This window comes from Rhamphochromis sp. 'chilingali', assembly GCF_963969265.1.
Source record: "Rhamphochromis sp. 'chilingali' genome assembly, chromosome: 11".
Classification (NCBI taxonomy): domain Eukaryota; kingdom Metazoa; phylum Chordata; class Actinopteri; order Cichliformes; family Cichlidae; genus Rhamphochromis; species Rhamphochromis sp. 'chilingali'.
In genome coordinates, this window is record NC_137938.1 from 20850691 (window position 1) to 20875858 (window position 25168).

At 42.1% G+C, this 25168-nt stretch overlaps 1 protein-coding gene across 1 annotated transcript in view; it reads right to left on the reverse strand.

The window, feature by feature from the left end:
• The window catches only part of znf804b (zinc finger protein 804B), a 37437-nt gene that overhangs the window by 5785 nt on the left and 6484 nt on the right, over positions 1-25168 (reverse strand). Inside the window, 3 exon segments of the mRNA XM_080896635.1 lie at positions 2-3749; positions 4609-4739; positions 9440-9577. Of these exon segments, the coding sequence (XP_080752761.1) occupies positions 2-3749; positions 4609-4739; positions 9440-9577 (4017 nt within the window).

Here is a 25168-nt window from a genome sequence, read left to right on the forward strand (position 1 = left end):
GGTGAGGAAGTGGAACTGGCTGTGGGTGGATGGCAGGAGAGGGGGGTGAGCTGGAAGTCGAGGAAGAGTGAGGGGGCATGGATAGGCCTGTGTGCTGTAAAATGATGTGATGGAGATTCGAGAGAGGGGAAGATGGTGCGAGTGGGGTGAGGTTTGGGACACCCAGAGCTATGGGCTGACTAAAGTTCTCTTGTGGGTTGACGTGTGGAAGTGGGAGACTGACCTGGAGGGTGTGGTGTACTTGCTTATGCATCGTGTCTGTGTGAATTAACTGGGCTTGAGGCTGCGGAGATGAGTATTGCTCCTCTGAATTCCCACAGTTCTCTGTCTGCAGGTTGTGTGTGTAGTTTGCCTGCGTGTTTTTGTCTGTGTTTTCTTGTATGTTTTCCAGGACTTTCTGCATGTGCTCTCTTGCCTGCTCTTGCAGGAGACGATATTTGTCCATCTCTTCAGCGGTAAAGCTGATCGGCGGAGCTGTCTCTCCACCTGTCTGTTCATCGTCAGTTCTAATCTGTGATGGGCAGGCATTTGGCATGCTGCTGGGATTTGACCCAACTGGAGAGCATTTCTGACTGTTAGTGGTTGCTCCAGGATCTGTGCCACAACTCTTAGCTTCCTCTTCCTCTTCTCTCTCCTTCTCCTGACTCTTCTCAAGCAGCCCCTTTTTCTTCTGAGCCTTTCGCTGAATTGCAGGTAGTTTTCCTATAAGGGGCAGAAGCAACCTAGATGGTTTTTGTAGCAGTAACTTACTGGGGGATAAAGCTGAAAGGGTTGTGCCTGGGCCCCTCGTGTTGACAGAGGCAGAGGGCCCTTGGCTAGACTGTGAATCCTTTAGCTGTGAAAGACTTCGGTCACAATTATGTGTGTTGACACTTGGAACTGTCGGTGAAAAAGTGGATCTGTTGGGAGATGAATGTGTGAACGGGCTCGAGGAGAGGGCAGATGAAATAGACGTGAGGCTGCTCTGCTTTTTTGCCTGCTGACTGGCCTCTGCAGCCCCCGAGGACGTCTTGCAGGAGCTAACTGTCAACCCATCCATAGTGACTCCTGAGCAGGTGCTACTCCTGCTCCACTCCCAGCTCAGCTCAGACATGTTGGTGCTGCTACAAGGGCTGCAAGAGCGTGGGCTGTGGCATCTGCTGTCCTGTGTGTTGATCACACTCTGGCAGCTGTACGTCTGTCTGCTTGTCCACCACTCAGGGCTCGAGAAGTGTGTTGAACTTGAGCGTCTGGTGCCTGCACATATCCTTGCACCGCCCGGGCTGTCTCTGCTGTCAGCTCCTGTCCTGGAGCCTGATGTGGACCTGTGTGTCCCCCTGTCTTCCCAGCTGTCACTGCTGCCCCATGTCCATCTATCCCAGTCGACATCTTCAGTGCTAAGATGTCTGCGCCTTTTGCCCCAGCGCTTAGGACTGGGGCTAAACCTTGCAGCCTTATCCCACTCCACTGCTCTGCTCCTCGAGCTCCACCCAGTCCTTGACCTCACCTCCTCACTACCTCCAGGACAGGCCCCTCTCATCCACTCCCACTCTTCTGTACCTGAAGTCAGGCCTCTGTCTCGGCCACCTGAATGCCCTTGTGCTTCCCTCCCCCTCTCCTCCCAGAATTCACGATGCCTCAAACTCTTCCTCTTACTATGAATGAATTTCCTGTCCCCGTGGAGGAGTTTTCGCTTTTTCATCGAGCTGTTACAGCAGCTGTTGTCAGGGTAACAGCAGTCAATGAAACTCCTGGGGTTGCTATGGTGACCCCTTTCCCAAAACAGCTTTGAGTTACATCCTGGTGAGAAGGAATGTAAGGAGAAGTGAGACCGCCAGGGAAAAGTCGCCGCGTCTCCGTCTCGCTTTCCCTCCTTCTCGGTGTCTCGGTCTGCTGTGTGTCTGCTGAGATGGGAGTAGACGCTGGAGTGTTCTGCCTGCTCTCTGTCTGGCTGTGACTGGCATTCAGTGCTGTGGCTCCTATGAGGCCTCCTCTTCCTGACAGAGACAGATACTGGCTCAGCCTCACATCTCCCCAGGAGACAGCTGCTCCCTGCTCCCCCCACCTTCCTCATCCTCGTCTCTCTTTGCCTCCTTTTCTTTCCCCATCTCCCTCCAGTTTCTCCTCTCCTCTCTCTTCCAGTGGAGACTGTAGAGATAACACTCCTCACTTTGCACCTTGCTGATTGGCGCTTGTCTGAAGTTTTTTCCTTCTCAGCCATCTTTCTCTTCCCCAGCTTGTGTTTCTTTGTGCTGGCTTTCCTCTTTTTGTGTGATACTTCAGAGACACCCACATACGGCTGTGGAGCACTGGCACACTTGCACATTGTCTCACTCCCACACTCACACCTGGATGGACTGATGCACATCTCCTGTGTGCCAGGCTGGGTGACAGACTCTAATTTACAGCTCAGGACTGTGAAGGCTTTCTCCCTGATCCCTCTCGCACCCTCTAATCTGCCTCCCAGAGGATTCTGGAAGTTTGTGTCAGAGCTGTCACTATGAGTGGGGTCAAATGGATGGGGAGCTGCCCGCATGCAGTTCTCCATACTTAGCATGCATCGTTCTTTTTCTGGCCTTCTTTCTGATGATAAAAGGTTTTTGTTCTTTAGGAACAGGTGTGCTTCTGTCTCCACATCGATATGTTGCTCTGCTTTGAAAATTTCCACAGCTTTTTTCTCCCTGTGTGCTCTCAACTCTTGTCTTATCTGTCTTTGTAAACACGATTGAGTGTCTGGTTTAAGAATAGCTGGTACGCGTAGTTTTGATTCATCTGAAAGGGAACACAACTGATTTTGTTGTGAGTCCTTCAGATCCTCTGCGACTTTTTCTGGCCGTTGAAGGTTCAAGCAGAGCGGGTTGCAGCTGTAGGAGATGTGTGGTTGAGACTTGGTGAACTTAAGCAAACTGACAGGCCATCTCAGACGGGTAGAGCCATCCTTCCCGAGCACACACACATCCTGACTCGCCTCCCGCTCGCTCTCCGTTTCTTGCTTTTCCTCTGACTTGCCTTCTGTGTGTTTGGTATCCGTGTGTGCTACTGCTGATCCTATGCCCCATACGGTCACCTGAGACGCTGAGAACAGCGAATCATGACTCTGATTATCAGGTGCTGATGTGGAAATAGGAAAGTGTTCTTTTACTAAGTCTCTTTTTTCAATCTGTTCCTCCTCCTTTATGGCCTCTCTTGGGAACGGGTGCATGTCGCTTGGTAAGACACTGTCAGTGCCAGACTTATCCTTTTTTTCACTTGCGCTGTGTTTCCTCTCATCTGCTACCCCAATTTCCCTGTCAATATCTTCAATTATTCCCCTTATCCTTTCTTTCATTTGTTCCCTCTTCTCTCTCTCCTCCTCCTCCAGGTCTGAAAAAACAGAGGCAGAAGGCTCCAGCCTAGGCCCCCTGCGTGAGAAACAGAAGGATACTCCAAGTCTGCCTCCCACTCTCCCCTGTGAAGAGAGAGGCAGCTGAGGATACAGGCTGTGGCAAGACTGGGGGCTCACTGCAGGAGTGTTTGTATCGGCTGTCTCAGTCACTAGTGGGGATTCTGCTAGAGCAGTGGCCGGTGGTACTTGGGAAACAGAGTTGCACAGATTTTCTGACGGGTAGCTGACAGTAGTTGTCCTGGGCTGTGTAGAAGTGGATCGCTGGGGCTGGCACAAGGGTTCAGGTCTGTCCTTAGGGCTGCGGTCTCTTTGTGTCACATCTTTATCACGCTTCTGACTCACAGCTCTGACTGTGCGTCTTAGGCCATAGGTCCTTCTTTGGACTCTGCAACGAGATGTGATAGGACAAGCATATGTGACTTTAGCTGATAATACTTGTCTAAGTTTTCCTGGCATCACTCTAGATTTACACAAAGCCACTTACTGTGGCATCGTTTTTGGGTGAGGTTATGCAACAATGCAAACTTTTCTACCACAGCTCAAAGCTGCTGTTACGACACTTACTCTTAAATTTAATGCAGTCATGAAAACATTAATTGTTTGAATATTATGGAAATCGATAGAGTTTTAGACTAATAGATGGCAGAGTATATAAAAAGGAAAGGGACCTAAATTTTTAGTATAGACTCTATCTTTATAACCTAACAAGGAAAAAGAAAGAAAGCAAGAAGAGAAGGAAAGGAAAGGTGCGTTCTATTGGTAGTCACAGTAATGCTGTTCACATATTGCTACCTGATTATAGGAAACACATTTAATTGCACAGGGAATAGTTGCAATCAAGTTGATTATTGCATGATGTATTGTCTTATTGTATTAGTTGTTTTGATTGCTTTAGGTGAGCAAGGCGGGAAGCAAGTTTCCTCTCACAATTCACTTTGCTCATTTTATTTACTCATGGTTATTCTGCTGCTAATTTTTCACTAAAACCTCATGTCCTCCACCTACAAATGAATCAGATGCTCCGAGTGTCAGCAAGAGTGTGTCTTCATGATATATTTACTTCACCTGTGGACCTGTGGCCTAGCTAAGCCAGCTGAGCGCTCTCACATCTGTGGACGCATCCATCAAGCCTACGAATTGTTGACTGGATGTGACGCACTCTGACCCCCTCCCCCAGGACTCTTGCCCCTGGTCTCATTACACACATGCTGCCACATGCACGAATACACACTCCTCCCACTCACCGCTGAGTTTCCTGTTGCAGCTGTGCGAGCTGGTGCAGACGCCGAAGAGCCTTCTCCTGCTTGCGCTGGTCCTTCCATGATTTTGAGGCTACGTTACGAGCAAACTCTCTGTGCTTGAGCTCCTTCAGCCTCTGCAGGAAATGGCAATAAAGAGATAAAGAGGGATGGAGAGAGGGACAGAATCCATATGTGGACGGAGAGGGGAGATGCAAGGGTGGGAGAAAGAGGAGAAGTAAGAAAGAGTTAGTTTTAGGAAGCTCTCTGCAGGCAGCTGTCTTTCAGATCATACACATCAGTCAGCAGTGTTTGCAGATGTTCTCCTCCAAACCTCATGTCCAATTAACTCCATTCAGTCTTCAAGAAAGGACCCTTCCTTCAACACACAGCTTGAAACCAAACACCAAAACTAGTGAATAGTAGATTACATGTGTGGTTGAGATGAGCGGAATAGGCAGTTTCATGATGCTGCTGCTCTTTCTGAACCATTAGAGCAACATTTTTCATTTTGGTTAGCGCCCTTCAGTCCTACTGTGTGCCATAGATTCAGTTTATTAGTTATCACAGCTCAAATAGAGGTACTTTTGAATCTATGAAACAGGGAAGAAGACATTTTGTTTGATGATGTTAGAATGACACACTACCAAACACAAAGGCACAAGATTAAATGCTGTAAAGGCCTGACATTTTCTTCTAGACTGCTTTTTGTGTTGTGTGTGTCTGTGGGCACTTTGTAAGCAAACTGGTTGGTCTTTACCTCCATTATATTACAGGATAATTATTAATTAGTTCAGCTTTACACATGTGTGTATTTATATGAACTTATATGTCTATAGCCATAGGTGCACCAGTTCTCTTGGGGAAACAATGATTCATGCGCCTCTCTCCAGTTTCCATTTTCTGACACACTTTAATCCCTTCTTTATCCATGCTTGGCAGGTATATGTGCACGGATGCTGGTGTCTTTCTTTTTGTCTGTGCATGTCTGAAGGGTAAGGAGGGACTCGGGAGTTTGGGGATAGCTGCAGTATTGTGCACCACCATCCATCCTATTTCCCCTTTTTATTGAATCACATATTCTCATAATCTCAGCTGCTCCATAGTTTACGCATCCAAGATTTGTTGTTTACAATATATACTCTTATCCTGTAGTGCAAGTTGCGACAGGATTACACCGCACTCATTTTTAGATTATGTTATACCATTATCTTATCCATCCACGCAATATGTGTCACACTCAAACACACACATGCACACACGCACGCATGCATCAGATTAGGCTCTTACGCATCAGATTTATTTATACAGTCACTCTCTTTCACACCCAGATGCTGTGCAGGAGCGGACAGTTTTCAGGTTAATCCCAGCTGAGTCTTGCACAAGCTGGTGTCTTTTTACATTATCACTCAATGCTTAGCATCCATGTCAGCTCACTGAAGACAGCATTAGGTATATACCATAGAATCAACACTCATGCGGTTCGTATTCCTTAAAGACACTATCTAAGTTCTTGTGGAATGTCTGCAGATGTGAGCAATCATATGCTAGTGTACATCAAAAAGCCCTGAGTCGTTGTGATGCCAATGGTATTCTATGGGAAATATTAATCTTGTTCAAGCACGGAGGCATTCATAATGAACAACTGTGAATGGAGCCAGCAGGCCTAAGGATGAAAAATTTGTTGCACTGCATTGTGCTATAAAAAAAGAGTTGTTGTACTGTAAATGTCAGTGGCAATGCCTGAGAGAGAGAGCAGTCTGTAATAGATGAAATATATGAGGATAAATACTTCCTGCTTCCTGCCGCATTTGCACTCTTCCAGGTTATTGTTCTCTCTTAAACCATGTCCTACTGCAGGCAGACCTGAAACTATATTTAGAGACAAATCAAATATTGCACACAGTACCATTTTGGCTCAATACATAGGACAGACATACTTCAACTTTAAAAGTGGCTACTTTTGTCTTCAAAGTTGATGTCATGTCCCCAACTGCAGGAAATGATGTTCCTGCTCTCCAACATGCAAGCCTTGCTATGTGCTGTGAAGCTCAATGCGTCTGTCAAAGCTTCGATCAATATTCCTTTAGATGTGTTAAGGAGTGCTCAGGCTGAGGCAACTATGGATGAGTCAGAGTTGATTCATATCCACTAGGGCCCTAGAATGAAGGATGATGTATTCTTAGGTAGCATTTGAGTGGCCATGCTAATGGGCTGATTGCCTTTTATTTAAAAGGGAGTGTAATTCTGTTGTAATGAGCAATTTCTGTAATCAGCAGTAAATGCTGATAAAGCCCTGTATTCAGACATGTTTATCCCTGAATCGATGACAGCGAAAGAAGACAGAGCAAACGCAATCAGCTTCCATTCTCCAAAGCCAATACTCCTGCAGGGAAACTGTCTTCAGCTAGAATTTCATCTGTTGTCTGCTCTGTGGGCAGAGTGTACATGCATTTCTGTACTTGTGTGTGTGCGCGTGTGTGTTCCTACAGCGCCAGTGGCTACTGTCAGCTCAGTGCCTCATGCAGCTCGTTTCATGTGCCTGCCGCTGGCTAAAACAAAGCATTAACATTGGCCTGCAGTTGCCTCAATTTATTTTCAAAGAACAATGACAGAGGAGGAACAGTCTTATTTAATGTTTATTTCATGATACATAGTGTGGGTGTTCAGAAGTGGGAAGCGGCTTGGCTTGTTTGAGAAATTGCCTGCATTTGAAGATGAGTGTGTACACGGGTAAGTGCATGTCTGTATGTTTGCGCGTGCAAGTGTACGCCTTGGCAAGACAACAGATAGCTGTAGGAGAATGAGCTATCAGAAGAACCTACAGCTTGTTAGTCCAGAGTGGAGGTTGTGTATGAAAATGGATGTGAACGCAGAATGCAGAAGAAAACCTGCTGCTGAGGCTTTTTCTAATGGTCCATTGGCCTTATCTTGTCCAAACTGGAATAATGGAATCATACTTAAGCTATGACTAATAGCTCTGTGTTATTTGGTACTGAATATTTTTCTTTTTGAAGGAAGTACAAGCTGAGGAATAAAGTGAATTTTAGATGCATTTTTATGTACCAGTGACATACAAATCAACAGCTCTGAGATTTGGCCTAGAGGTAAAAAAGAACTATTCTATCATGAATTTATGGCTTACAAGCCTGGTGTACATCTGCAATACTGTGTTGTATTTGTTTAAAATAGTCATTTTATTTTTCATGCAGTAATAACTCAGAAGCTATGTTGAAATTTTCCTGGAAATTCCTGGAGACCCTTTTAAGCACTCATACTACACACTGTACTATCACCTTATTTCTAAAATTAGGAGATTTGCTTTGCTTTTAATGCTCTGCTAAATCATTCTCCCTATTTGGTTCACGGAGACATTAGATTCCAAATTACCAAATTAGTGTGCTGTTACTTCTGTTATCGGTGATTTTCTGATATGTGCAACACAATGAAAGCCAGCCAAAGACACAGACCTAGAATCTCAGCTGCATACCAAAACTAAGACACCATCAAGAACACCGAACTTTCCAATATTTGTTATCTTAACCTCACTGTCTGCAAATATTTCTCTAAACTATATCTGAAAAATGTATTTTGAACAGCTTCTGATGTGTTAACTGAAAATAAACAACATGCTGTTTTTGCTTCAAACCTTCATCCAGCAAACCTCTCAGCTTCGAGGGGAAAACTCCGGCTATGCGGGCCGGCCAGTCAGTCAGTGAAAGTTGCCCCATTAGTGATGATGCTGGTGACTTTTTCCGTGTTTAGCCTGTGGTGATGGTGCTGTGTGGATTGCAATCGATTGAGTGTTTTTTGTAAACCGAGTAGAGTTTTTACTAGAAATGTGATCATTTACAAAAGGTGCTATAAGTGAGTATTCATCTGTTGGCATTGCTATTGAGCTACAGTATTTCAAAGAATGCACAGTCTGACTTCTTTGAGATAAAAATCAATAGGTAGATAAATGACCCCCCACCCTTTTTTTTGCTTGAAAATCTAGAAGTTTTGAAACAAGATAAAGTACAAGAAAATTTTGGACTTCGCCCTGGTTTTTGCATGCTGCTTGGATAAAGTTCTTAACATTTGTCAGATCACTGACAACTCTATTGGGTCATAACAATGTCCCTATTTGCCATCACACAATAAGAAAGGCTTTGTGAATAACTTTTTACTTTCCGATAATTCCCATTAATATTACCTTTTTTGATTCATGCCCAGTTTGCAAAGTTATAACGCACATTGTCAGACAAAATGACCCATTTATTAATATCTGTAAACATAAAACTTGTTGTAGCAAAATACTTATTTACTGTGTATGTCTAGTATATACAGCACCACAGTTACTTTATTAACTCTACTATAGCATTTATACTAGAGACTCATTTTTTATTATTATCTTGTTTTTATTATAGCGTCTTTGGATATTTGCTTTAGGTGCTACGACTTCAATTACCCTGTGCTGGATCAATGTGGGCTATTTAATTTTATATCAGCCTGTTCAACTGGAAATCTAAAATATAATTGGAGTGCTGGGTGTGTGCGTATAGGCTGTTTGTGTTTGCTTGTGTGCTTTCTTCAAGTTGAAGTGTGGCACCTCAGTATGTGTGCTTGTAAGAAATGATGCGGTTGTCACACTCCTACTGTTACCTGGTGAGAAACTGTGCCCAATGGGCAGACTGACATGGACATGTAAAGCAGCTTTCCATCAAAACGCATAATACTAACACACCCAAACTCTACAAGAAAATACGGTTAAAAAGAAAAAAAAGAGAGAGAGAGAGAGAACCCGTGTGTTAGTTTTTGTGTCCCTACACAGTGTGTATGTGTGCATCTCGTGTACCTGTTTGTGTGCATGGTCGTAGGAGTTGATGTGGTTGTCAAACTCCTGGTGTCTGAGGTACTGCTTGTCACACAGCTCACAGTAGAAAAGAGCCTTCACATCCTCCACCGAGCAACCCAAAGCCCTCTCCGTGCATTCCTGGAGAAAGAGATGGAAAGAATGAGTGAACGTGTTGGACGGATTGGGAAAGAGAAATGAGAAAGACTCAAGCTAGAGGCATAAACAGACAGCGATATAAAGGGTTAGAGAGGTAGAGATAGAGAGCAAGAGGAGTCAGGGAGTGGGGAGGGGGGGGATCAAGAATGGAAGATTGTTAGCCATTTAGAGGAAATCTGCATCCCAGAGAAATCAGCAATATTAGCCTCCGCATGTGCTCTGCATAAAACTGTTAAACGGCTTGCCATTAATGCATGATGCCTTTGCTGCCACTGCTGGAGGCTGGACAAAGCCCTGTGCTCATGGCAACTTGAGCCGGGGGACACGTTTAATACAGCCGCTATAATAGAAACTTGTGTATGTGCTAAAATGGCAAATAGTCTGAATCTCTCTGTGAGGAAACTGATGTTTGACAAATGACACCCCCCCCCCCCCCCCCCCCCCAAACAAAAAAAACCCCTAAGCATCTAAAACGCACAACTTGGACTTTTTGTACAGACAAATACACACAGAGACATGCAGGTAAATAGCACATGGATAGAGATACAGATACACAACCGCTATGCAAATGGCACACGGACCTTAGGGAGTAAATCGCTTGTCTGCATGCTCACATCAGCCAGAGGGCCTTTTTTATGGTCTGAATACATGCACAGTGTTGTGTACAATAGATGTGTTTGCTTCCTTGTGTGTGACTGTGTGTGTGTGTGTTGAGGAGTGTGTGCATTCATGCCATGCTCTGCTTCAGAATGTAATTTCCCTGAGGCTAGGGGCTGCCAATAAACACTATTGAATTCTGTTCTACACTGACATGATGGGAATTTAATTTGAGGTTGTCACTTCTTTCTCTCTCTCTCTGCTTCTTTCCTTTCCTTCTGTCCATCTTCTATCTCTCGCTCCCTCTCTTTTGTAGCACTTATTCCGTCCCTCCTTTTTATGCTCCTCCTTCAAATCACTCTTCTTCTCTTTCACTTCACACTCCCCACTCCCTTTCATCCTCTCTATTTGCCTTTTTCTCCCTTTCTGGCATCCTCTTTTTTTCTGTTTGAGTCCCGGGTCAGGCAGTGACAGAGTCTATTGGCCCCAATTTGTTTCCGTAATATGCCTGCACACAGGAACAGAGGTGAGAGGAAAAGAAGGGGAGGATAAGAGTGCAGGCAAGAGGAGAAATAACCCCTGCCTGCATCACAAACACACATACAGACTCTCACAAGCACCTCAGCGTTATTATTGCCAGTAACAATCATCATTAAGCGTTATTTGCTACATCCAGGTACTCTACTCACATACATTAACCTGCAAAATAACTTGCTCTTCCTCTGGCTGTGCAGGAATTTATCCAGTATGTGTGAAGGGTAAGGGAGGCTGAAGGACAGGGTGGTAGGACTCTCCTATACTAAAATCAACACAAAGGTAACTAATATACATTGATCCTGTGACGTTCCAAGAGTGCATGGTATTGATCTGCCTCACGGGCTTAAGTCACTGCAAGAAAATGATCCAATCACCCGGAGCAGTGCTCATTTGAGCGCTGCCGGTGTGATAAGATTGAGATAATGAATGCTGTGAATTGGTCAACTGTATGGCTTATGCAAGATTACATAGGAACCGTGTAAGTGAATGTCAGTGGATGTGTGTACATGAGAGGTTTTGTATATTTCTGTGCGCTTGCCTTTCCCAAACCCTTTCTTCTCACCTCTCTGACTCTGTCAGGATAATTACTTTTAACAACGAGAAAAATATACATAGAAAGACGTGAGAAAAGGTGTGAACGCATCATAGCCGAAACGTGCACTTAAGTGTGCGTGCGTGGGCCAACTCGGAGGCCATTTGTTTATGTCAGAAGCGTCTTGGCAAGAGGTTGCCCATTTTTCTTCTGAATGCTGAAATCAAGCGCGCTAGCTTTCATTTGGTTTAAATGTTCACATCTCATACAAGTTTCCACTATAGGCACTCTTAAAGAAACACCTCTACATAGTTAGTCCCCTCTTATACACACACTTATGCATGCACAGTCACACATAATGTGTCAACCTGATATACTGGTGCCAAATTAATCTAGACCTCAATTTACCTCACTGGCATGAATCTGTTTGCAGAATAAGCACAACTGATGTATCTGCAGACCTGAATGGACAGTGATTGTTTGCATGATTATGCGTGTGAGTGTTTGTGCAGAGCTGTGAGCTTCCATGCTTTTTTTCTTTTTCTTTGCGCTTATCCACAGTTTGTAGGAGAAGTGCCAATTTATCCTTTTTTATAACTGAAATTGTGCCACAAATAGGAGTCGTTTTGGACCATGACCAGAGTTTCAGACACACAGTTTAATGTCTTTGAGCTGCTGTGGAAATGAACAGGTCACGCTTAAAGTGTTTTACAGACGTGGTTTGTCAGCATTTGAGAATATGTGCACTGCAAACTAATGATATACAATATATTCATGAAAAATGCCCCCAAACATGAATATCCTTTTGGGAACGTCTGGGAGTTCTAGAGATTTAAACTGTGGCAGCACCTTTTCTGATTCACTGCCATCATTACAGTTCAGACTGCCCCTTTTTTTCTTTTTGATGACTCCTATGGTATATAAAATCAAAAAATGCTCATTAGCAGTGAACATGCTGCACTGAGGCTTGTGGAGATGATTTTTAAATAACTGTAACTACATTGTTTTTTTTTAATTCTTCATTTCTGAGTTGACCTTCAAGACTGCTGAACAGCACCATAAATCAAAGAACCATATGATAATATGCTTATCAGTGTCATAATGTAACTCTTACATCTTGACATTGAATTGAACTCAGGTGGAACCATGTCAAGGACAAAGAGGAAGCTGGATGAATTTATGAGGTTTTCAAGTAATTAATTAATAAGATTTCCAGCTAAAGACAGCTATAGGATACTTCACTGACTGAGCTGAATTACAGCAGCAAACCATGCAGGCCATAATGAGAAACTTCTTGCAGAATAATTAGGACCCTTTAAAAATACAAAATGGAGTTGGTGGCATATCTCTGAAATATATTATAACTTAAATATGACTCTTTGAAAGCCACTTGAGCTAATTTCAATAGGATAGTCAAATATTTTGAGTCAAAAAACAAATTTATGTGGTGTCTGTGTAAGAGTGTATGAGTGGTTATGTATTCTGAAAAATCAAAGAAAACTCGGGCTGAAAACACTTTACTTGAAGCTTTCATTTTATGCTCGGCGTGGTAAACAGTGGGAGAAATAGTCTGTAGTCGTTTACAATTTGTTGTCTGCGTGACTGACGTGACAGTTTGTTATGATTTAATCAAATGCATTATAATAACGAATTAAAATCTCATTCCCTGCCTGCTGCCCTCGAGCTAAATTGTTTCTCCCTCCTCACTGGTCACTTTCTTGTAAGTTGTAATTAAATATTGAACAACATTCTTGTAGATTCAACTCAGTGATAGAATGAAGAACGGTTACAGGCTTTTGCGCTGGTATTATATTAAAGCTATACTGTAACATTATTTTGAGAGCCATTCACTTCTTTGATCTAATGTAAAACAAAAGTGGTTGTTTGGGTGAGACATATGCGGAGAGATCATGACCTCCTCCAAGGACATGATGAATTCACTGCCAGGGAAGTTTCCAAGTGGAGCATGGTCGAAGGAAAAACATTCATTTTTGATAAGGATCGAGGGATGAAGCCAGTCACACTGTCTCGTGAATAGGCGTGCCTATTCACAGCTGCTTGGGGACCCGGGCCCAAAGGGGGACCACAGATTTTATCCCTCACCAATCTGCAATGACATTTTAGTGGGAAAACTCCCTAATGGTGGCCCTGCTTAGGGTGTGTGCTAAGAACACCAGCTGTTTCAGATTGTGAGCATGTGCTGAGCTCTAATAGGCTTTATTGTAAGTTGCTATTTGATGTTATGTTGTACATAGTTATTATTTGTTAATAACCCAGTTGGACATTTGGTCAGGATATTGGCATTTGTTGAAGCTGGCACCTACTTTGTGCCCCACTAGTTAAAACTGTAGACTAAATTTGATAAGAAACACCTTTTTATTTGACTAAAGAAGTGGAATGGCCAAATAAAAAAGCAATATGTTTACACTTACCACATGACACCCTGAGATATACACACAGCCAACACAGAGATGTTGATATAAAAATATTGTAATTGTATTACTGCAAATTTCGGAAGCATTTCATGTACTTTTTCACTTTATTTATTTTCTGCCTCTCCCTTTCTCTGTATATTCGTCAGTGTGCTTAAAAATGAACGGGAATAGATACAAATCTGAGTGGAGAGCACTTGAACAGTATTGGAAAACAAGTGCAAATTTTGCATCTCCTCAAAATTATGAGGCACTTTGGCTCGGACCTACTCGAATGTAACTGATCAGATGTGATAATTGTTAACAGCACTGCAACACGAGCTTTAATCGCAATCCCGGTTCAGTGTGAAATCCAAAAAATAGGGCAAAACAACACTCGTGCATGCATAATAAATCCACGACGAGAGAGCGAGAGCGAGCCTTGTAGCACAGAACTGATAGAAACAGATTCTCTCTGTTCATATATATTAACTTCCACTGAAGAGAACTTCTACTGCAGGGGGTGGAGGAAAAAATATGGTAAAAACTTGATGAGTATGACCAACTTTGAAGAAACTATTGTTATAGAATTTACCGTCGCAGAGCAGCTGCAGACACAGAGCATACAAAATACAGGCCAATTAGCAGTTTTCTCGTTATTGCTAATTTCGCTTCGCTTATGCATGCCGTCTGTGATGATGCCTTAATCTTACTATTAGAGAGTATATTTTAATTTTTCAATAATGTGCTGTTGTTCTTTTAATTGACTTATATAAAAGGACTGATCACTATGTTATCAGCTGATGCTCCTGTTTGTTATTCACATGAATGTGTGTATGGCCTATATGAAGCATGATATCCAAAAGTGCTCTCTCTCTTTCTCTTACTGGCTGAAATCTTTTTCTTCTTCTCGTTTGTTCTGGAGGTTTTAGATGTTTCAGCGGTAAAGAGATGAAAAGGAGACGAGGTGAGAAGCATAAACTATGACAAACAGACATGTGACTTTACAGAACTTCTAATTGTTACCTCTGGTTTTGAGAACAATTCAATAAACAATTCCAAAAGTTTTATCAAGCCCAATTAAATCTTTAATTATCTTCCGCTATAATTATCACCCTAACTTAGCAACGGCAATGAACAGAAAAAAAATGAATTGAAATTAAAAATAATTCAGCAAGTTTTTTTTTTTTTTTTGCCTTGTGCTTCGCTCTGCTCTCTCAAATCATTTACATTAATCTGCCACTCATTACTGTAATGACCTGTAAAGCTCAGTGGCAGACATTTTTGTGCACAAACATGCATGCCAAGCAGGATAGCTTAGCGTTAATGAGCTGATATTTGCAGCCCCGATGTATCTCCCTTGACTGCCTTTAATATGCCTGCGTGCTCTGTGCTACCCAAACATTTTTCCATTTACTGTGGAAAAATCTACGCCCAGGCTTTACGGTGTTTTTGTCTGTGCGCAACTGTCTGATGTTGTTTGTACGTGTGTTTGTATATCTTTGTTTACTCCAGATCGTTACTGCCAGTTAGAGGTATGGCCAAAACAAGTAGATGGAATAACCACAGCCAAAATCACAGATGTGTTGACCATACATATGGTCATTAGGGCTTTTTCACAGCCAAAAGGACAGATGTTTCAGTACCAGTGAGTTTCATAATCTCTCAAAGTACCAGCGACTTCTGTTAAAGAGAAAGTAGAAAGGCTAAAATATTTCACAAAGTGAGACTCCAGCAAATAAAAGCACAATGTGTATTCCAGTAAACTTCTGTCAGGTGTGCCATATTTCATTGTTTGTGTGTGTGTGTAAACTGTAACTATCTAAAGCACAATCCTCTACACCATGACATCATCAGTGAGTACCGTGAAGTATAACAAATTGTTACCGCTCCTTCTGACCTTTTAAGCTGAGCTGCATGCACAAACCAAACTGAATAAGTAAATAATAGCGAGAGATTTTATTTGATTATTTCTCCTGCCCCCTTTGTTGCCATTTCTGAAACAAAGAATAGATTCAATCCTTAATTTCTTTGCATCCATTGTAGCTGACATGGACATTTATGTTTACTCTTAAATCTGATTCTTATTTTTAATTGTTGCTATTTCAGTCCAGTAAATATTTACACACATATAGCATATATACAACACATTTGTATGGTCTCTCTATGGACTTTGAATGAGGAAAAATGGGAAAGGATAAAATTCCAGTTTTAATTACACATTGGATGTAATATTCACAATAACAATGAACCTCTGTTTTGTCTAGACGCACAAAAAATGAGGAAACTGGAGAAGTGGAGGACAAAAGAAAAAGTGAGAGGCCTAAAAAAATATCTAATGCAGATAAACAGTATCTGAAAATCATGTCCTTCAGAAACAAAAAAAAATCCATTAAAGACCTGACACAGGACCTGAGAGATGCATCTGGCCCATCTGACACCGTCAGAAATGATCTCAGTGGACGGTGGATGAACCCATTCTTAAGGAAGGGAAACGAGGAGAAAAGGCTGAGGTATGACAAATTACACATGAAATTTATATAATGCAAAATGACAACAAAGGCGCTTTATATTGTAAGGTAAGTAAGTAGGGTAAGTATTTTACGGCACCCTACAATAATGCAAAGAAAACAGAGAAAACCCCAACAATGATATGTTATTATTTATGAGATGAATATAACAAATAGTTAAATACAGAAAGGTGTATAAACACATAGTGAATGACAAAGGTGACTGAAGAAGAAGCACTCAGTGCATCACTGGAATCCTCCAGCAGCCTAGACCTGTTGCGATGTAACTAGGGATAATTCAGGGTTACCTGATCCAGCCCTAACTGTATACTTTATCAAAAAGGAAAGTTTTAAGCCTAATCTTAAAAGTAGAGACGGTGTCTGTCTCCTGAATCCAAACTAGAAGCTGGTTCCACAGAAGACGCGCCTAAAAACGAAAGCCTCTGCCTCCCATTCTACTTTTAAATACTCTAGGAACCACAAGTAAGCCTGTGGTCTGAGAGCAAAGAGCTCTAATGGGGTGATTGGATAGGGTAGTATAAGGTCAGTAAGATTTTTCAAGACTTGTATAGGAGGAGCAGGATTGTAAATTCTGGATTTAACAGGGAGCCAATGAAGAGAAGCCAATATAGGAGAAATGCGCTCTCTGTTTCTCGTACCTTTCAGTACTCTTGCTGCATTTTGGATCAATGGGAGGCTTTTTAGGACTTCCCGATAATAATGAATTACAGTAGTCCAGCCTAGAAGTAATAAATGCATGAACTAGTTTTTCAGCATCACTCTGAGACAGGATGTTTCTCATTTTGAATATATTATGCAAATGGCAGAAAGCAGTCCTACATAATTGTTCAATATTGAAGGAATATTGAAGTTGAATATAGAAGCACATGTCCTGGTCAAAAACAACTCCAAGATTCCTCACAGTGTTACTGGAAACCAAGGTAATGCCATCCAGAGTAAGCATCTGACTAGGAACCATATTTCCAAGATTTTCAGGGCCGAGTACAATAACCTCAGTTTTATCTGAATTAAGAAGCAGAAAGTTAGCGGTCATCCAGGTCTTTTTGTCTTTAAGACATTCCTGCAGTTTAACTAATTGGTTTGTGTTATCTGGCTTCATGGATAGACAAAGTTGTGTGTCATCTGCATAACGGTGAAAATGTATGCTATGCCTTCTGATGATACTGCCTAAGGGAAGCATGTGTAATGCAAACAGAATTGGTCCTAGCATGGAACCCTGTGGAACTCTATAATTGTGTGAAGAGGACTCTCCGTTTACATGAATAAATTGAAGTCTATTCATTATATATGATTTAAACCACTTCAGTGCAGTACCTGTAATACCTACAGCGTGCTCTAATTGTTCTAATAGTCTAGCAGGACAAGCACAGAGATGAGTCCACTGTCAGAGGCCATAAGAAGATCATTTGTAACCTTCACTAAAGCTGTTTCTGTGCTGTGATGAGCTCTGAAACCTGACTGAAACTCTTCAAATAAACCATTCCTCTGCAGATGATCTGTTAGCTGTTTGACAACTACTCTTTCAAGGATTTTTGATATGAAAGGAAGGTTGGAGATTGGCCTATAATTAGCTAAGACTGCTGGGTCTAGAGATGGCTTTTTGAGTAAAGGTTTAACTACAGCCAACTTGAAGGCCTGTGGTACATAGCCGATTATTAGAGATAGGTTGATCATATTTGCGATTGAAACATTAATTAATGGCAGGACTTCCTTGAGCAGTCTTGTAGGAATGAGGTCTGAAAGACACGTTGATGGTTTGGAGGAAGTAATTATTGAAGTTAACTGTACATAATGTTACATCTGTGAGATGATTATGAGCAAGTTTTTCTCTAATGGTTAGAATTTTATTTGTGAAGAAATGATTTCTCCAGCTTACGAGTTATCTGCTTTAAGGTGAGTGTTTGAGAGTTACACTAGGAAATCAGGTACTTCTTTTTCAGAGGAGTTACAGTATCTAAAGTGGTATGCAGTGAAGAAGTATAAATATTAACAAGATAATCAACCTCTGTGGGAGTAGCATTCAGATAGCTGCTCTGAATTGTGTTGGCGCAAGGCACTGAAGAAGATAACAGTGGATGAATTATATCCTTAAACTCAATTACAGCTCTTTCAGAAAGACAGCTGCTGTGATGAAATCTTTTCCGTACCTCTGTGTAATCCATTATTGTAAATGTAAATGTTATTAGGAAATGATCAGACAAAAGACGGTTTTCAGGAAATACTGTTAAATGTTCAGTTTCTATGTCATATGTCAGAACTGGACTGAATAATCAACAAAAAATACTGTCAGCTTTTGATCTATCATGCAATGTCATCTGGAAAGAGTCTCCTGATTGTTGACAGCATCATGTAAAACACACTGCCATTGCACTAAACGCACACCTGGATAAAAAACACACACACAGTGGAACACCTGCAGTCATGATTGGCATCGGACCTCAAAATAATTGAAGCAGTGTGGGATCATACTGACAAAGAGCAGAATAAAAGACAGCAAACAGCCAAAGAAAAGCTTTAAAAGTCCTTCAAGAAGCCTGAAGACCTATTCCTGAGAGCTACTTAAAGAAATGATGAAAAAAGCTTGAGAGTTCAGGCTGTGTTGAAGAATAAAAGTGGCCATAGCAAATTTTGACTTTCAAGCTAGTTGGAAGCAAGTATTCTAGTTTTGCAGTCTATGTTTTATTAAAATGCACATCAGAAAGCCTAGAATTTGTTACTATGTAAATACTTTCAGTCTATCTGTATGTTTGGCTTTCACACATTTCTAAACAATGTTACAGCTGTAAGCAAAAACTGGTCTGAACATATCTGTAAGAATATATATTCTGTTGATAGATTTAAAGGCAATACTACCCAAACATAAAAGAAGTGGAAAAAAATAATAAAAGAACTTTATTCAAAAGCCTCAAAATAGCTGCACTGCTTTTGTGTCGGGCTACAGTAGGGAGTCTGTAGCATCGACAAATTGCAGTGCTCTCCTGTTGAAGCCATAAATCTATGATTAGTCACAAGGCCCAACCAAACGATCACTCAGCAAGCAATCAAAATTTAATTCCCTGTCCATCACAATGCAAGGCCAAAAAGCTCCCACTGCTGATGTGTCCACCCCTCCCTGCCCTCATCCCCTCTGTCTCTCTCTATTTTTCCTCCCTATTCAACAGGGCTACCTTGTTTTCACGGAGTTATTCAAGCGCTCTACCATTGATCAATCCTATTCTGTGCCCACATTTAAAATCTGTCCACCTCTCAACATCGCCACCCTCCTCACTCAATCTCTCTGTGTTCATACTATCCTGAATACAATGTGAACTTAGCCTCTGGCTTGTGCGGCATGAGTTAAACTGATTCACTCGGGTAGAGCATAGCTTACAGACACAAAAAGCAGAGGACATCTTAAGACATTTTCGCCACTTGAACAAACATAACCCATAGGTGCTTTCTAGGATTTTTGTGAATTCAATTTGCGCTCTTTGGGAGACACAAACACAAAAGCGTGAACGCCTGCATGTAAATTCCTGGAATACCCAGGTGTTCTACAAACTGTGGTCTCCACTGTGGCTTTGAATGTATTTTTTATGATCCTACCTCTCACTTACTCGCTGTGCTCTTCAAGGACTTGCATTTGTTTCTGTGAAAAAGACAAAGATTCCCTTCCTGTTCTTTCACTGCACATCAAAGCGAAAATCATATACCAATTACAGGGAGACAAAGGATGGTGAGAACAATGGTGGGTGAGCTGAACTTTACCCGTCGTCTCTGCTGTTTCTAAATGCGTATATTGTCAATGCTTTGTGTGCCGTCTCTTTTTTTGGCAACTCTTGTTTTCCTCTTTGATTCTCTCCAAAGCTGCTCTGAGGGGTGAAAATGATATCAGAAGAGCTTTAGAAGGATAGACTGGTGAGATGTGATGATCTCTTATTCTTTCACTGTTTTCTCTCTGATTGCTCCACCCACCATTTCTGTCAGTTTTTTTATTTATATTTTTTCTTCCTCCAAATTTTTTCCTCCTTATTGGTTCTTCTTTATGCACTAAAAACACTTGTCAGTCATATGTCTTTCAAACCTTGGGCTTATTAGGCTTTTCTCCTCTCTTGCTAAATGTCACTTCCAAAATTAATTTTTTTTCTCCTCCCAGATAGCAGAAAGAAAAAAAAGTAGAAATATATGGACGATACACTCTTGACATTTAAATTACAGACACAACTGAAGACTCTGCATGGATAAATGGATATACAGCACTGTTAAGTTATTAGACCTGCAAACATAAAGCAGACACACACACCCACGTTTTCTTTATACTCGTGTGCTGTCAATCACACTCCAGGCAAGGCAGCTGACTGACTGCTTCAAAGGGGATTGAGGAGGATCTGTTAAAGGGATCAAACAAGGGCTGTAATCTGTCAGAGTGCGATGATACAGATTAGAGTGAAAGACAAGTTAAGGAGATGAAGGTAATCAGTTTGGGAAGTGACAGATTTAAAGGAGAGGATTAATATGATCGAAGATTACGCACTACTCTTAATGCTCGACTAAGTCTCGCCAAGTCAGAAACTTGCAAAGATGAGTGGCGAGTACGCGCGAGGAAAGAGTCGCTGAGGAATGATTGCTTTCTTTCAGACATTGTGCTTCCGGATTCTTTTGAAGTTTTCATGTAGGTGAGTGTTTCACTGTATGTGTGTTGGCTCATTTGTGCTATCAGAGGATAACACGAGTGTGTCCAATAAGTGAGTGATCTTTTCTTTGGCACATTACAGTGCGAGTGCATGGATGGCTAGAGATACTACAGATCAGAGGCTGAAATTGGAGACTGTCTGGGGACTTACACGCCAGCTGAGTGAATTGCTCTGTCATGCACAACAGTCCAACTTTTTGAAAGCTGGTTTTGCTGTGCTATATGATTTTGTAGCAGTTAAGACCTGGAGCTGGCCAGGATTTAAATCCCGCCAGGACTCTCTTCTCTGCTTTCAACATCCTGCTTGCCACATTCATTTCTTTCTCTGGGTGTCCCGTGCTATCATTCCTAACTTGTATCCAGCCCTCAGTACGGCTGCATTAGTATGTATGGCCGTGTAGCTCAGGGTTTAGAGGTTTATGTCCCCTAATAGACAGAGATTTGTCCTGTCACACCCACAAAGAGCTTACAGCGAGAGACAGAGGCAGAATGGCTCCTTCCACTCTGTGTGTTGTGGGTAAAGAAGGAACATTTATGTTCCCGTCTTATCTCCAGAGAGAAGGTTTCCATTTCTGTACAAATCATAAAGCCCTAATTTGTGCTTTTCTCTTCTTTTCTCCTGCACTTTCCATCTTCTTCTTTCCCCCCTCTTGTTCTCGCTCTCTACCCCTTTCTCTGCCTCTTTTACTCACTATGATTGGATTAAGACCAAAGAAACAGAGTGTGGAGATGAGGAGGGGATGAGAGCTTATTAAGCATGTGAGAGGTGAGATGACATTAAGCTGTACAGAAAGAGATTGAGGAAGAGGTGTGTGACCACATGCACAAGTGTGTGTGTGTGTGTGTGCATGTGCATGTACCGCACACTTCTGTATTTATCCTTATAGAAGGTAGGGTGAGAAGAGGGAGGAAGTGAGGCGTTTAGCTGTGGAGCACTTTAATCAAGGGGCGAGCAATCCTGCATGACCCACTCTGTCATCCATTATTGATGCCTGCCTCAGCCAGGCTGATGAATCATTAAGCCACTCATCAGGCCTGGGAATTCTGCCTTCTCCTCGGCCGATGACACTCATTTACATAAATCACACGCTGCTATTTTTCACACTCTTGCGCATAAACACAAACACACACCCACAAACAGCCAAATACACAAAGTTCATACATGTTGGCTTGCTCTCTGATGGGCATGGCTCATACAATTTTTAATGCTTTCTGCAAAAAAACCTCCCCAAAAAAACTCATTTGTGTCATACCTTGAAGAGCCAAGTTCATTTGAGCTGTGAATACAGATTCATAAAGGTTATACTGTACATGACAATAGCACTCAACAGCTGCAACCCTACAATACCCAGTGATTAAAGACAATATGCTCAAAATCCCATGGACTGCACAGAACATGTGTTGCCTTTCCTGAAAGACAACCATGTTTTGCACTCAAGCTAAACAATCGTATAACAATGCATAGGTAAGTGGAGAGGAGAGAGTGAAAGACAAGGAGACAAAAACAAGCAGAGAGAAATAGATCTTACAGAGTTTGAGTTTGCCTCTGGGTTATATGGCAGAGGAATCTTAGGGAAACTGATGAGCACCCACGCCATGCAGGCACACACGCACTCCACCAACATATTTCTTCTCATCGTTGTAGGGTTTCCCTTCATCTCCTCTCCTCCCCTCTCCATTCACCTCCACTCCTGCTGTTTCCATGTCTTCCCATTCACTGTTGAAACTAATCCAGTACTACAGGGTAAGAATATACCTCACAGCAAGGGTAAGAAAGCCCCCCCCACCCCAGGGGCGGCTTGTCCAAAAATGCTGAAACACAAACATGCCAAACATACATGCACAATCAGACAGAGGAAACAGGCACACTGCCCATGAAGCCGTTAGCCAAGGCCTAGTGCGTAGCTGGAGGCTGCTCGTAGACCACTGTGATCCTGCCATCCCTGCAGCACGCAGCCAGGGCATTTCTGCACAATGCTAAGCTGAGCGCCTGCCATCTCCAATCTGCTAAACGCAGGAATGCTGCTGCTCATGATAATTACGGCGGGTTGTTTGCTCCATCACTGTTGATATGAAGACGCAAGCAAACGGCATGAATTATTAGTGTCTGCATCATGGCTCACGCTGCTGGTGGAGGTAACTCTGATATAATTCGATGCACTGTTACTGATGCATGACCGACTGCACTATCAGAATGTCCTAGTAGGTCCTATCTGCTGTAATACATAAACATGAGAGCACATAAGAATGAACACACATGGACTTTCATATGATGTTATGATAATACTACATGTATTTTTGCCCTGCTTGTACTATGATTTTATCAGGTTCACAGAGACTTTAAAAGAAAGGTAATAGCTCAGTAATACCCTTTTCAACGTTCTGAATCCTTGATCCCAACAATGACTTTTTTCAGTAAGTAAAGGTTTCTAACCATGTTGTACTAGATCGATTGTACATGTGCCATCATAGCAACTTGATAGCAGAGCACTACATCCCTATTTTCTAGACAATGGAGAAACCTTTAAATTTCATATGTTTTACAGTAATCTAAGTCACTCCGTTAATTTAATATGTGGTATGACTTTGAGCCATCTATGTGACTATACTGGCGTACCAGCAGTACACCAGTATAAGTCACATAGATCGCAGTGCACCATAACAGCCTATTCTGTTCAAGGCACAGCAAAGCAAAACATGAAAGCCTTGATCTTATGTCAACGAATCCAGGGAAGTAAAACTTGTTCATATGCATTAAAATTCCTCTGCCACTTTGATCTCTAAATGCAAAGTGCCTGCTCGATTTCTTTCAGTCGTAGTTATTTTTATAAATCACCCTTATGCACATGAAAAGTGGAGAAAAAAAAATGATGTGAAGATCAAGCTGTGAAAGAAATCCAAGTTGCTTTATTCAGAAGGAGCCCCTTGGTCCCCGTTAAGCTGGGAGAATTTCCAGGGCTTCTGCTCAACTGGGAGGTGCTGGTTCATAGCCTCTCTTTCAGTGAGTCATCCCTTCTTCAGAGGAGAGATAATTAATTTGTCTGAGCTGCTCTTAACCCTGGCCTCCGTGTCAGCAGCCAAAACGCACGCAGGTAATCAAGAGTGCAGGTGCAAATTTCTGTAAGGCTATGCACATGCAAATATGCAGGCTGTATTTAGCGAGTTGCAGCTACATCACCTATATGAAAGAATGAATCCAGGTAGAGTGGCAGAATAAAAGGCAGAGGAGTAAAACGGAGGTTATTGAAGAACAGAGAAACCGACCATCAAATAAAGCGCACCCTCTCTGCACTTTCGTCCCTTGAAGGATTTTTCAGCAATATTGCTACTGCAATATTACTCCCATCACCCACACGCTCCCGTACAGGCATACTGTACACAGATATGCACACAAACACGCACACAGCATACCTATCGCTCCTCCTCTGTCTCTCTCTCTCTCACACACACACGCATACACACACAATTCAAACGCCTAAACAGATGAACCTTTGACCTGCTAAAAAATGAATGGGCTTCAGAGATGAGATGAGAAGCAATAGGAGATGGATATAAGAGGTGTGTCAGGGAGAAGGGGCTGAGAGCAAAGGTAGTGGCTAGAGAAATGGTTAGAGGGGAAGATATAAGCTAGCTGCAAATTATAGTTTAAAAGAAAAAAGGGAGGGTGGGCGGGGAGCAAAGTTTATACTGCAGAGAAAATCATGTCAAGGGAATTAAAGAGGATAAGACCGAACCCAGAATGAGACGTGACATCCTAATGACTGTGAAGCAAAAATGCTTTCATCTTCTCTTCTCTCACCTGTCTTAGTTTATTTTTTGCAATTTCACATATATATTTTTTTTCTAGCACAAGCTCAATGATACACGTTTGATTACTATGATTTGGGTATTTGTGTGTATGATTTTGTTATGAGCGTGTCTTTCAGTTTCCGCCTGAGCTGCTGTTCCAGATGGTTCATCAAACATCCAGTAATTATCAAACACTCACTAATTGTACGTGAGTGTGTGTTTATGTGCTGGTGTGTCTCCAGGTGATTATCTGAAGCTGTGATCACTAATGACCACACAGACAAACATCTGTCCCCAGGTAATATACAGAATGAGAGCTTGGCCATCTGCTGTGCCTGTGAGCAGACACGTATGAGTCTACAGAATTCGTGTCTTTCCCACAACATGCGTATAATGCCAAGATCTGTGCTTTAAAGATGCTTGCTCATCCTGTGGCTATAAAATCAGCACGAGAGGCCCTCGCTATTCTTTTACCACAACTATTACCAAACGCTCAGCCACTCT